The 14,407-nt window shown below is 39.8% G+C and overlaps 1 protein-coding gene across 4 annotated transcripts in view; it reads right to left on the bottom strand.

Annotated features, from left to right (window-relative positions):
* Positions 1–14,407, bottom strand: part of nin (ninein (GSK3B interacting protein)) — a 35,553-nt gene that overhangs the window by 376 nt on the left and 20,770 nt on the right. For 2 of the 4 annotated variants that reach the window (XM_083792364.1, XM_083792365.1), the window contains exons 17-27: positions 13,825–13,923; positions 13,538–13,607; positions 13,255–13,422; positions 13,050–13,166; positions 8,973–9,119; positions 8,618–8,797; positions 8,293–8,412; positions 7,664–7,768; positions 6,985–7,074; positions 3,135–3,248; positions 129–1,196 (exon numbers count right to left, since the gene is read on the bottom strand). In XM_083792364.1, coding sequence (XP_083648490.1) covers positions 993–1,196; positions 3,135–3,248; positions 6,985–7,074; positions 7,664–7,768; positions 8,293–8,412; positions 8,618–8,797; positions 8,973–9,119; positions 13,050–13,166; positions 13,255–13,422; positions 13,538–13,607; positions 13,825–13,923 — 1,414 coding nt within the window. In that variant the 3' untranslated portion in view covers positions 129–992. Of the gene's footprint in view, positions 1–128; positions 1,197–3,134; positions 3,249–3,599; positions 5,187–6,984; positions 7,075–7,663; positions 7,769–8,292; positions 8,413–8,617; positions 8,798–8,972; positions 9,120–13,049; positions 13,167–13,254; positions 13,423–13,537; positions 13,608–13,824; positions 13,924–14,407 lie in introns of those variants that run through there. The other 2 variants (XR_014570874.1, XM_083792366.1) reach the window with 2 other exon arrangements.

The following is a 14,407-nucleotide window of genomic DNA, read 5'->3' as shown; positions in this document are numbered from 1 at the left end:
ATGCATACCAAGTGTATAAGCACTCATACAACCTGGCTCACATGCAATTGTTAGTCACACAAGAACGCACACCATAACTGTATCACGTTACCAGATTTGATTAAATAAATTAATATACGTTTTCAGGATTAAAACACAGCTTTAATTCAATAACACAAAAATATATCATGATAATAAAATATTTTATTAGCCCATCTGTGCCACAATCTACCCTGTATTCACCTTTAGTGCTTTCTTTGTTAACTATTAAAAAATAATCTCATGGCAAATGGCAGGGCAGTTTTGCAACATTCCATTTCATGAGAAAAGATCTTTCACTTGAATTCACAATCATAGGGTACCTCTGGCTCTGTCTTCAAAATAGTTCTATTTTTAAATTGTACAAAAATATTGCAAGTCACTTTTTTTTTATTTTACTCACATGCAGCCCTGTCACTCAACAGTATAACGTGAATGTCACTTCATGTAGTGTTTTTCCAAAATGATGGCAAATGCATACCTGGCAAGTTCACAGGATTACCGGTATTTGACTCATGACAACTGAGAAACAGGTTTTATGCTTCTTCTCTTATTACACTGTTCTGCTGAAACCTTCCATCAATATTGATTCAGTCAGAGAATAGGACCAGGAAAATTGCAATGACTAATCTCTCAGACAACAAAAGACAAAGGGACAAAGAAAGTGCACTTCAGTAGGAGTATCACTGTCACAGTCGTACAGCCCTGGGCAGATGTTTAGTGTTAATTATGATAAAGTTTCTGCTTTTAAAAATATGAAATACATGAAATAACTTATAAGTTCTTGTCAGTTAAAATATATATTCTAGAAAGACATGTAGTGTACTTCTGTGACAGTGGGCAGGCAAGTGTTATCAAGGGGTTGGAAATGTTGATCATATTCACACGATGGACATTATGCTCTTACATCATAGGTGGGACTCGTGGGAGGTGCTGCCATGTGAATACCCCAGATGGCTGCCAGGTGAATATGGTCAATAGTAAGGAGTCGTGGGTAGGGGTGAGGGGTTTAGATCACGCAGAATCTTATTGAGGCTGGAGATCTTCTCCTCGAGCAGGTAGTTCTTCTTCACTGCTATTTTGTGCCGCTGCTCCGTCATCTCCAGGGTCTTCAGGAGATGGTCATTCTCCACATAGAGGTCCTTGATCAACACATCCGCCTTGATGTTCTTATGCAGCTAGACAGGACAAAGAACATCAATGGTCAAGCATCAAGCCATGCAGTTTTTGTTCTACATTCTATAAGTCTATTTTCTATGATCACATGACAGCCCACTGACAGGCTTTTCAGTTGATCACATTTCAAACAGACAGCAAAGTCCTGGTGGAAATACAGTGCTGCAGTCATGTGAAAACTGAAAACCACAAAGCTTCAGGAACCCCCCACACTTGCACTCCAAAAAAGAAAAAAAGAAAAGAAAAAAGGAAAGAAACAGAAAACCTATGCAATGCCTATTGTATAACTTGATGTACATGTAAAAAACAAAGTGCATATCTTCCTAAAAATATGGCTACCTCTTATGGACCCCTGACCGTGACAAGACCTGTTACGCATTACGTAATGGTTGGGAGAGGATACGATATGTACAGTACTGTGACCATACATTTTATATTGTCATATAATACGAAATGTTGCATCTTCCCCAGGCCGGAATGTTCAGGATTATGTTTTCGCTCTTGTCCATCTCTCTCTCTCTCTGTGTGTGTGTGTGTGTGTGTGTGTGTGTGTGTGTGTGTGTGTGTGTGTGTGTGTGTGTGTGTGTGTGTGTGTGTGTGTGTAAACAGCTAATCTTGGACACCGCTGGACTGATTAGTGTGAATTTTGCATGCACACTACCAGTAGGCCAAGGAAGAACCTCTGCCCCTGATGGTGGCAGAGGTAACAGACCGCTTTTTACGTGTTGGACTATAACGTATTTCATCATTTCATATTTTTGAGTGGTGCAACCACTCCAAGGAACAGCAATGTCCGTATTCACCTATGTGTCCGTGTGACGTTAATGAGCACCAGTATATGACTATTAGTACCAGTAGGGGCGCTGTTGTGCCAGAAACAGAGAGCGAGAGTGGTGCACTGTTGCCTGCTAATGAGAGATAGAGAGAGAGAGAGGGGGGAGGAGGGGGGGAGAGGGGAGTTGCACCACTCAGTTCACACGGGTGTGATTTTTCATATTCCATGCTGATTGCCTTCCAAATTTTACAGGAGGGATTGGCAAGAATTGCTACAAATCATGGTTTTCATACTCTAAACAGTTTGCCTGTAATTAGATTTGCAAACATCCAATCATCCCCAATTTGAAATTGCATGTTGAGGGGCCTCTATAGAAGCCCTGACGTCACTCATTCATCCCCTGGGGCACAGAAGTAATTTCTCTATGTAGAATAACATTGGGTCATCTTAGAATCGTCTGATAAGAATTGTGTTCCGAAAATAAACAAATTGCACCAGCGATATAGTCAGGAAGGTGGCTTTGTATCAATTATTTGATACAGTCCGTTTCTGGCAAAAATATAATTGATTCTCTCGCCATCAGTTGATGCTTCGTATCCATTATGGTATGATGCGTAATTAATTAGGTCAGAATTCAGTGTTCTATAGACTCTGCATAACTGTAACATATAACATAATAACATATGAAGATGTTGTGTTTTCAGTTCAAATCTGCATCCGAGTCAATCAAATTAACTATGGGAAACTTCCCCGGAACTTGAAATGTTTACACAGAGCCCATCTCCAAAAGCGTGTTCACTTCCCATAGGGGGTGTCACAAACACAAAAAGTTGTCTGTCGTACAAACTATTTCAGACCATAGCTTCCTCATGTTCTGACGGCTAAACCCCACAACTGACAACCTGGCCTAGCAGAGTTCTGTGCTCCAAGAAGTGCAATTTTATTATATTATTACTTGTACCTTTGTCAAAGTTTGTTGTTATAGCTAGTACCATTACATCATTATAACTTTTTTGTATTGTGCCATTTGTCTATTAAAAATCTCACACAAAAAATGCACAGCTTCAGTAGGGAAAACAATGTCTCAAATGTAGAGGTTGGTTGGCGTCTTGGAGCCAGAAAGACCACAGAAATACATAAAAGGAGATAAACTTGTCTGACAGACCTGGTCTTTCAGCTGGACAACCTTCTCTTTGAGCAGCAGCTTAACATTGTGCAGTGACAGTTCAATCTCTCTCAATCGCTCCTCCATGTTCCTCATCTTGCTCTCCCTTTCACCCTGGTGGGAGAAAATATATTATTATTATTATTATATCATTATATTATTAATAGTCTCCCTCTGACAATGGAATTCAAGTTGATTGGCGTCATTTTCATTAACAGTTGTGGAAGTGTTATCAGTAGACAAACATGTTTAATTTACTCTGAATTCTCTAGCCTACTGTAGCACACAGTACTGTAATGGTAATACTTTCTTGAAGTGAAACACAAGTAGAAAAGTCACAAATCATACACAGAAAGATTATTGCCAACTAAATGCTTTATTATTTGGTCTTGATTCCAACATTTCTGAAGGGTAACAGCACCAAAAAGTAAATAAATAATAAATAAATAGTATAAAATTGTGCTATTTGTATCGGGTACTTCTACAAACAAAATAATTTAATGCATAAATAAAACACAAATCTAATTTAAAAGGCAAATCAACCAAATTAAATAGACACCAGATGGTACACATTGTGCAAAAGAAACATTGAGCCTGACAGACTATAAATTATGACACCAATGACACATTACTGGAGACAAACACCAATTCGTATTGCTTGACAAGTCACACTGATCAGTAACTTTCTAATGAATATTAGCAATTAGAAGATGTGCTAAAAAAAAAAGAACAAAAAAAAAAGAAAAGAAAAAAGAAGCATGCATGTAAACATGTCTCCAGTAATGTAATTCACCCCATGGGTCAGTCAGTAGCAATAATTCCTATGTGGTAATAATGCTCCATAAGCACCCCTGTCCCCATAAGGTTGGGGGATAAGGAAGATCACATGACATTGACTATTGAAGTGCAGCAGCAAGACACATTCAAGAAATGATCACCCTGTCAAGATACAGCAGGAGACAGACAGTACATGAGCATGCGTTGCAAAGCTGAACTCTAATGGGTTCCAGAGGTTGAAGAAACCAAGGAAAGCATCAAATTCAGCTGTAAGCTACACAAACGAAAAATACAGACACATACAATAACGGTCATAATCTATGAAAACAACACTAGTTTACAGGAAAATAAATTAACACTGATGCAGCACTTATTGAGTAATAAACACTAATTGGACACACGATTAACAGCAAAACCATAACAGAGGGTACATAAACAGTGTAGACATGATGATTGTTGGAGAAGGCCTAAAGGGATAAATATACCAATTTATTCATATTACATAATACATATAAGACCAAAACAACAATTTGAACAGTCAGTATGAATACAAAGTATTCAACTGCCAAAAACAGATCTGGCCTAAAATGCCAGCCCTAGTTCATTAACGCAACTCCAACAGTCGATGCAGTCTCTGAGTAGGTACCTGAGCATCATATCAATGAGTATAATACCCTGTCTTAGCACGATATCAATGAGTAAATACCCTGTCTTAGCATGATATCAAATGACTTTACCCTGTGTTAGCATCATATCAATAGAACAAGTGCACATGGAAGATTATATAAGTCTTCTGTTTGCCTAATTAGCCTAATATGCAAGAGGTAGTAAGAGGACTGGATCACCATAACACAACATCTATGGTGTATCTGGATGTTAGTTAATTTTGTAACAGGCCATCTCGAACAGGCTTTAATTCTTAAGTTCTTAAAAAGAAAATATTTTGCCCTTTGGGCAAACACCAGGAGACTACTCAGGGTTTTCCTGCCCTGCCACCTAGCAGCAGTTGATTACAATTACACATTCATGCCTTTGAAAAAAAGACAAGCTTCCAAATCTCTGTCACATATGACCGTGTTCATAATTCTCCAGTGAATCTGGAGACAGAGGGAGGCATGTACATAGTACTACATATTTTCACTCCCTGTGTTCTGAAAATCTTAAAGGAGTGAGGGGCGAGAGCAGCAGAAGCAACGAGTTCAGAAGCTGATATCACAATCCTCCGATCCTCCGGCAGCTGTCTGCGTGAACTGCCCGCTGTTCCGGACTGGCCCCCTGGAGAGAAAAGGCAGGTACTTTTCACCAACACTCAACCCTGTCTCCTCTTATTCGTAAAACCCCATACTTTAAACTAAGAATTGGCCACAAGATAAGTCATGGGTGCAAATAAGTCGACTGAATAAACATTTTACCTGCTATACATTCATAGTGACCTAAATAATTCTGATCTGTGATTTTATGCTAGAGCTGAGGGAACACTGAACAAGCCATTATTAAAATGTATGGATGTGAAGAATGACGCGGTCTACAGAGTAATGCAGAACAAAGAAAACTATCTATTAGGAAGTAATGGTTCTGTTTGAGCTCTAATCTAGTGGGGGGTGTCACAAGTAGGGGTGTCACAAGTGATAGTTCCGTCTCAACCGTCTCCAAGACCACACCCATGAGAGCACAACACTTCAGTCATTTCAATCCCAAGACGGAAAAGAAGCACAGGGAACAGAAAACACACATGGAAGAAGCCACAATCTATCTAAACACCAAACCCAAAAAGCAAACACGTTCTAAACACAACGTGACTGTATGAAAACTGATGTAGTGATGAAAACAGTAACAAGGAAACACCACAACAAGGACCACAGCAAACCCATCATATGAATTAGGAAGAAGCTTCTCATGAATGTGGGACATCATGCCAAAATATAAGCCAGTTCAGGTGCTTCAAATGTTATATCTTCCTAAGCAATGCCATCGTTGGAATGACTTTTGTTTAGATTCTTACAGATCAGTTAATGTGATTTCACTAATCAAAGGAGTTTCGAATTATGATACTGCTAGAAAAGGTTTTTTAACCACATTAATCCGGTGAGGAAAATTGTTAATTGTCAAAAATAAATAAATAAAATAAATACATACATAAAAAAGTGTAAAAAAACCAAACATTAAATGTGCATGTGAGCAGGTAGACCAGCTAAGCTAAGTATATAGCGCTTAAAGAACCAACTGAAATGATAAATATGCTTTTCACATGTTTAGAGCAGATCCATACACAATGGTGACAAAGTCCATTCTTGTTTATCTAAAGTCCCTGCAGTCCAATCTTAATTACTTCATGTCATGCAAAAACATATTGATGAATTACATTGGCAGGTAATTCATCATACATTAATTTAACCAATTTAAAAAAATAATATGATGACAAGCACCTGTTAATCATGTCATACAGAGCTATGATTATAGACACTAGAGGGTGGTGCTACTCTGTTGAATACAACAAGAAATGTGTGAAATTTGAAAGGACATTTCAGCTGGTCTTTATAAATGTTTAAAGCACCTGAACAGAGCATTCCATATAGTCTGAGTCAGCAGATTCTTTAAGAGTGATAGAAACACAATGATATGATTGGATTTGAGTTTACACTGCATTTAGCACACATGCAAAATCAACAGATGTCAAGTACAGATGAACTGTAGTGAGGCATTCCTTTCTTTTAGCATCCTCGTGCATAATTCATGCATAATCACCAAAGAGCTGATCAATCACCCAATGACATAATGAGGCTACAGTAATATGAATGAGAAGCATTAATCACATTTGATGTGTGATTAATTATAGTAAAGTAGAGTATTTGTCAGTATATGGGTTTGAGCCAACAACAAAGCAGACCTGGGCAAATAAAAAAACATTAAAAACATTTAAATTAGTGTTTTTATGTTTTATATTGTTATTCTGAATAACCTCAAACAATGTTCCATCACTATGTGATGGACAACACCTTTAATTTTTGTATTCCTTTTAATGTATCTTTCCATTTTTGCCCAGTTCTGCTGTTGGTTCTATTCTACACTGTACCTGCATGTTGTCATCATCTCCACGGTGCTGACCTCTTGGTACTCTGTGAGGTGATGGTGGCAGCATCCCAACAAACTGAGACTGCAATGTCTGTAGACAATGGATGACAGAATAGTGAATAAATACATGTCATAGTCCGGCAGTAGGGGTTGTGGAATGGAGAATTTGGTATATAGGGCTATATCTTGCACCACCCCTTAACCCTTATCCCTAAACTAATTTGCCATGTTTTACTATTTAATCTTTTTTTTTTTTTAATAGTTCAAATAGCCCATAGTCTTTTATTGGCCTAAAATATTGTCTATACATACATTCATGAATTCACTTGCTGACCGGCTGTCAGTATTGAGCAATTTCTTTTGACCCTACCATTAACATCCTGTATATGGCAAAAATGTCAAACTTTCCTTATGCTTTAAGTAGCATGTGACATGTCAAAATAGGGGGTTCCCATGATTCTGAATCCATTCCAAGCATTAGTTTTGCACAAAAAACACTCCTTGGGCTAAAAAGAGCCATTGCCACTTGCCCAAAATGTGCTAACCTCATCACAAATTGACCTCCTCACATTTGTCATGACGGCGTGTTTTTTGTGTTGATACGTGTATCAGGGCCAATCCTGGTGCATCCTCAACATTAAGAATTGAAGACAAAATGACAAAGTACGAGGTTAACTGACCTCTAACAGTTGGGAGGAGAGGTGGGCCATTTGGACCTTTAGAGCTTCATTCTCCTGCTGCAGACTCTCAACATTTCCTTCGCCAAGGAACTGAAAACATGTACACTGAAAACATCCAGTATGGTTAAAAAAAAGTTAAAGTTTGACTACTTTAACCACTTACAGTAAACCTTCTATACTTAGTAAAACAGACCTCAGTTGGCTCTGTATTGTACTGTAGTGGTGAGCTTGTAGATCTGTTTTCTGTACTTTACTGTACGGTTGAGTGTCTCGCTCAGTGACACCTCATTGCCGGGGCTGGTATCAAACCTGATACTTTCTGCTTCCCAGACGGGCTCTCTACTCATTTAGCTATGGCAGCCCTTTTATGAACAATGTATACGTGTATTGTGTATGTAACCCATGTCAATTTAGATCTTAGCATTGGCTGTTAAAAAGAGTGTTGCAACTACTGATTTAGAAGGCATTTGTAGAATCGACCTCAGGTCTTAATGGGTTAATATGCAAAGCAATTATAATAGCATCCAGATGAAGTTCTTGTTATAAGCACTGAATTAGACATTAAAGACAGCACACACTATTAATGACGACAGAAGTATGTTATCTGGAAAGATTTCTACAGTAGCTACCTTGGTCAGTTCCTTCTTGTCATGTAGCTCCTGTTTGAGAGCAGCATTTTCTTGTTCCAAGGCCTTGACCAGCTGTTTATGTTGCTTCAAGGACAAAATGGTAGCCTCAAGTTGTCGAATCTTTGGACCCACAAAATGAACGGTTGATTATACAAGCCCATGATCCAATTCCTGATTAGTAGTCATTTCCTTGTTATTTTAAACCCACGGCGACACCATGGTATTTGTCATACATCCAATTGCGATGAGTAATTCCTAGTCCACATCAAACAATCATGATTGGTAAATTGTTTCCCTCATATTCAATATGGAGGGCGAGGCTCACCTTGTCCCTGGAGTGAACAAGTTCTCCTTTGGTGTTACAGACCTCCACCTGAAGCCTCTCACTTTCCTGCTTCAGCAGCTGCTGTTCCTGCTCCTGAAGTCGAGATATCTTCTCTCTGAACAGCTTTTTGTGCTGACTCTGGAAGCCACTGGAGTTCAGGGTCATCTCCAGGACATGGTTCTGAAGCAAAACCAATAGAACAGTTAAGCTTACTGACAGAGAATGAATGATCTTTCCTCTTTCAGAGACAAAAGATAATTTTTTAAATCAAGGGAGCTTCTTTTTTCTGACACTTGGATAGCTTTATACAAGGAAATGAGAATTCCATCAATGATTACGCTGTTGGGTAACTTACTTTATCATTGGCATTCTGCAGCTGTTTGTGTAGGGAGAGGACTTCCTGTCTGAGGGCATCCTTCTCCTGCTGGATCACACGCAGGTCTGACTTGAGACGGGCATTCTGAAGGTTGACAAGTTGTACAGTTTCCTCCACTGTCTGAACCTACAGGAGAAAACCACAAAGCAAGTTGAGACCAATTTCCTCTCAGAGTTTTAATTTGAGCTTGTAATTTTAAATACCAACTTGAGAGATATAAGTCTCATGGGGGCCATAATCTTTTTTTTCCTTTCACATTTTTCTCCCAGTCAAGTCATTATGTAAATTCCCCACAGACGAACTACAACATGGTCACTATTGCTGCTAACCCAGACTTGTTGCTCTGGGGATGGTGCAGACAACAACCACATATCCTCTAATACAGGGGTTCTTTGGCCATGTCTTGCGACCCCCGCCCTGCCCCCAATACAAATTGACTTCTACCTTAATAATAGAGAAGGAGGAGTTCCCAGGAACGCGCCCAGGGGGCCGGGCCGGTTCCGAAACTGTTGAGTTACCATGTGGCGGTCCTTCTACTGTACCCTCTACTGTACAGTACTGTAACTGTACTGTACTGGCAAACCCGAAAGCATCATATATACTGTGTGGGGTCTCGCTAGCGACACCCCGCGATGGTAAGTGCGTTGCCAGGGCAACCAGACACGCTGTCAGACAGAAGACGCCTCGGGCAGTTAGGCCCGCCCTAGTAGTAGGGAATGTCTACGTGCGAAACCTCCTCCTCCGCCAGATTGAGATGATGGAACGACCACACCCAAATCAGCGATCAGTCACACCCGCAGTATAAAAGGAAGATTCAGTTCCGAGTCTGACAGCGGCTGGTTCACACACGCTCACGGAGGCACGCACAGCACATACCGTCGGGGGGTAAGAAGACACACACACTTCCACCAACACCCATTCATGTATGTGTATATTCCTGCATGTGTTGACTGTCACTCTCCTCTCACCACAGGCTCTTAGGAACGGTCCAGGAAACGTCAGAGCGACGGAGTATATCGGACTGTACGATTAAAACAATAAAGGAACAGGAGTTTCATTTCCACGCATCTCGCTGCGGGAGGAAGGCAGCCCCGCCACAGCGACGGTGACGCGGAAACTACAATAATAAGGTCGGAAAGAAACCTGTTATGATTAATATTATATTGAGCACTGGCTGGCATAAAGTCGCTCATTTGACTCGCTGAGAACGGCCTGAAGACTTAAGCTCTATCGGAGCTGAACCCCCGCTATCGGGAGAGAAGACCTGCTACAGTTAAAGATAGAGACCGATGACGTCACCCGAAGCAAGGGAACCCCGTCCCGTCTTATCGGGTTAAACAGAGCCCTCCAGTGAGGAGCGTGCTATAAGAGACTGTATAAACTGAATTGAAATCTAATGCTCTGTTCTCATCCTCCTCCAGGCTGAGGAAAACGCCTGTGGAACAGACATTTGTGTGGAATATAATTTGCCCAGAAACCTACGTGGGGTTTCTCCTTTCTGCCTGTCATATACTTTCCTGCTGATAAAATAAAAAGCTGTTTGAAACTGCTGCAATTCCCTGTCCAGCCTGTTCCTTGGTCACAGACACTCCACAACAGTCAATACGTGCGTGTGTGTTTGTGTGTGCGTTAGGTTGCGCACAGGTGGTGAAAAACAACTATGCTGTTTTCGTGCTCATACCCAGCCAGGCCCACCCACACACATAGCTCCGTAAGGGAGTGGTTGCACCACTCAAAAAAGAAAGAACCTGGGGGTCACGAACCCCTGAGGGGTCGCTCGTGACCCTACCTATAATATACCTATATTAGATTGTTATCACCATGAAACTTCCCCAATAGAGTACTTACACGAAGACAATGATTTTTTATTTTTAAATATGCAAATGAGGCATTATGTAGGAAAGTGTGCAAAAATAATCGAAAATATGAAAAAGCTACTACTGTGGAAGGGTTATTATGTATTAATTTACTTGTATTGATCCTATAAACAACTTAATATAGGTCTAGTTTTTCCCACCAATTTTGGAACTCTGGCTCATGGACTAAGAACCAAACTGAACCGGTTCCCATTAATAATAATAATAATAATAATAGCTCAGATTTATATAGCGCTTTTCTAAATACCCAAAGCGCTTTACATGGGAACACCAGGAACAGACTTTATTAAGAAAAAAAGATCAAAGCTAAAACATAACAGATACAGGGTTAAAAAGATAAACGAGACCTCAACTGGGGAAGGCTATTCTGAAGAGGTGGGTTTTAAGTGAGGTTTTGAAAGAGAGGAGAGAGGGAGCAGCTCTGAGATGGTTGGGGAGTTCATTCCAGAGTTTGGGGGCCGAAACATAAAATTGGGAACCAACCGGTGGAAAGGGGGTCATGGAGTCACCAGCAGATCCTCCTCTAGTATTCTAGACTAGAGTAATAACACCCCATAGACAAATGATATGGGGTCACCGGTCATATTGATGCCAATATTATTTTGTAAAGAAATTTGCATCTGTAATTTGTGCACTTTTAAGACAGATTTTGTATCCGTTAAATCCGTAATTCATATTTTGTATTCCTTTGAAGAAATTGTGCACTTTTGTGAAATTTGTGAAAAACATAACTTCAAACACAAACTTTGGTTTGTGTTTGAACCTGCGAACAGAGACAAATGCGTTGCTCAAGTAGAAATTGCTTTTACAGATGCTCAGATTTTCTGGTTCTACAACTGCTCAAGTTGGTTCTACAACTGCTCAGATTTTCCGCAGTGTGCCATTTTAGTGCCAAAAAAGTGCCTTTTCCGATACCCAATCAAAAAGCTCCATAGGTCTGCCTGGCAACTTGTTTGTTGGGGCTGTGCTTTCCTATGTATAAGATTATGCTCAAATAACCGCCCAGCACCAAATAACGGCCCACTTTCCGACACCATTTTGCGTAATAACCGACCTCCATCAAATAACCGCCCTCCTCTATATAACGGCCCATGGGCAGTTATTTGCAAAATGAATCAGCCTCAGCCCTCATTTATATGATTATATGCGTGTTCACCGTGTTGAGTTTGCAAATCTCCGCACTCCACTCGATCATTTCACAACAGCGCAACACCAGTCCTCCTCCACATCCATAAAATAAATCTAGACTATAGTTTCACAAGTGCCTCCTATGCACAAACAATTGTTTTAATGCAAAGTGGTGTATATTCTGTGTAATGCTTATTGTCATCCGTGTATCACTATCTACAAGCTCCAAGTGTTGCATGACAGCACTTTGTGAGCTTGCAGAGAAAAAAAAAATAACCCTTTTCGGTGCGCGGGTGCGCCAGCCAGGTCCTCACAAGTATAGTACTATAAACCACCAATTCATATTCTACAACATTTCCAAATGTATTTTTACCCCATTTCCAGGCCTATGCATTAATTAGGATATTGTATGCTATCAATCCCCCCAAGCAAGACAACATGGAAAAAAGAACAGATGTAAAAAAGTAACTATATTGTTAGGTTGTTATTTATGCTTACTGTATGTAGCCTACTGTAGCTTTGTTTTTTTATTATTAATAATTGAACTGGTAATACCAGTTCCAAACAATATTTGCACTACATGTTACTGTATGTTACTGTATGTATATACTGAAACCAAATAATGGCCTTGTGCAGGCCGGTGCAAAAATAAATAACAGCCTATGGCAAATAACGGCCCAGCTCCTTATAACAGCCCGGGTTCCGAATCGATTTTGCATATTAACGGCCCGGGCTACTATTTGGTAATATACGGTATATATCCATATCTTGTCTTAAAACAACCACACAATGGCGAATTGATGAATTCGTTATTTTAGTAGCCTATATTAAATAAAATAGAAATACATAGGCTATATGTTTGTTAAAAAATATTAATCTGGGCCTACTGTATATGGTTTAAAATAAATGAATCACAAAATTGCAGTGGATTTAGCATAATGTATTTCATGGAGCTGGTTGTCCGTAGAATTTGTACAGTCAGAGTTTGCACATCTTAACTCTAATGGTGCATTGTATGTATCCATTACTGTGCCATTAATTCAAGGCTTACCTTCTCTCTGAGGGCACAGAGCTGCTGTGTTAGTTGGGACTTCCTCCCCTCCAGGTGGACTGTGTCCTCCAGAGCTTTGGTCAAGTCAGCCTCCAGGGCAGACACACAAGCTGCCATCTAAGACAGAACAACCACTAATTATCTAACCACCACAACTACCATGACGCCACAACAACTACAATGATATCGCGCACTATCGTTTTACCTGGGTCCTTTCTTCAGCAGGTACACTCTCTCGCAGCTCAGCTTCTTTTATCAATTCAGCCATTTGGTGGCCAAGTGTCTCCACACTAGCAGCATTCTGTGCATTTTTCTCTGACAGCAGTGCATTCTCTTCCTCCAGTTGCTGGCTCCGGAGATATAGACCTGAGATCTACACAAGCACACAAGCAAGGATGGTTAGCACAACAAAGGGGAAATGAACGAAAACAGAGCCAAAGCTGAAGATGGAGTCGTGTTCAAAGCTTAATGGGTCACTCCTTTCTTACCTGTTTCTTGAAAGTCTCTGCCATCTTTTGTGCAGCCATCTTCTCTTTCTTGAGGCGTTCCAGTTTCTGTCTAAAATTACAGGACGAAGCCAAGGAGAATGTCAGTTAAGATTTCATTTTAAACTAAACATGTGATGAAGGTCTAATGACCAAAACGTCAATCTAGTAAAGAGCTATTTTTGCAAGCTCCAGACAGTGGGACCCTTTCATTGATTTTATTACCAAAGTTCCCCTTTTAAACTAAATATTTGAAAGGCTATTCCATGTAACAATATTTTGCTTCTTACTGCAAATCGACGTAGGCCTCTCTTAAGTCCTCTTCTTTGAGCGTAGCGATCTTATGTTGGAGGACATGGTTTTCTTCAGCAAGACGATTTGTCTCAATTCTGAAAATATTAGGTCAAGAAGAGAACATAATGTATTGTTAATACAATTGAACTAGTAGAAATCAAAATGTTCCATATTGTCGCTGTCAGGTGTAAACCTTGTATGTTACCGAAATGGAAAACAGAACCTGTGTTCCATGGATCAACTGTAGTTACTTAGCCACAAGATCTTGTTAATACTTTATTGGTTAAATATTTATTTAGAAAAAGCTAAAATCGAAGATCTACAAGCTCACGTGTCAAAATGCAGTATAGTCTTGTAGATCAGCTATTTACACAATAATGTTGTGTAACACTGTCATACAAAGTATAAAATAGGGCATTCATGCGTAACGACTATACAGTATAAATCGTTGCCGTCAGGAGGAAACCATCTAACTCCATTTTTGATTTTCTTGCATAAATCAGTGCTATTGAACACCCTTTACATCTGTGTGTTGTTTCGAAAATATTGAACTAATGGAAAGTAGTAAAACACGCTTTG

This window comes from Protomyctophum parallelum (genome assembly GCF_964188405.1).
Source record: "Protomyctophum parallelum genome assembly, chromosome: 20".
In the NCBI taxonomy this organism is placed as follows: Eukaryota; Metazoa; Chordata; class Actinopteri; order Myctophiformes; family Myctophidae; genus Protomyctophum; species Protomyctophum parallelum.
This window is presented reverse-complemented; position numbering and strand designations above follow the sequence as displayed.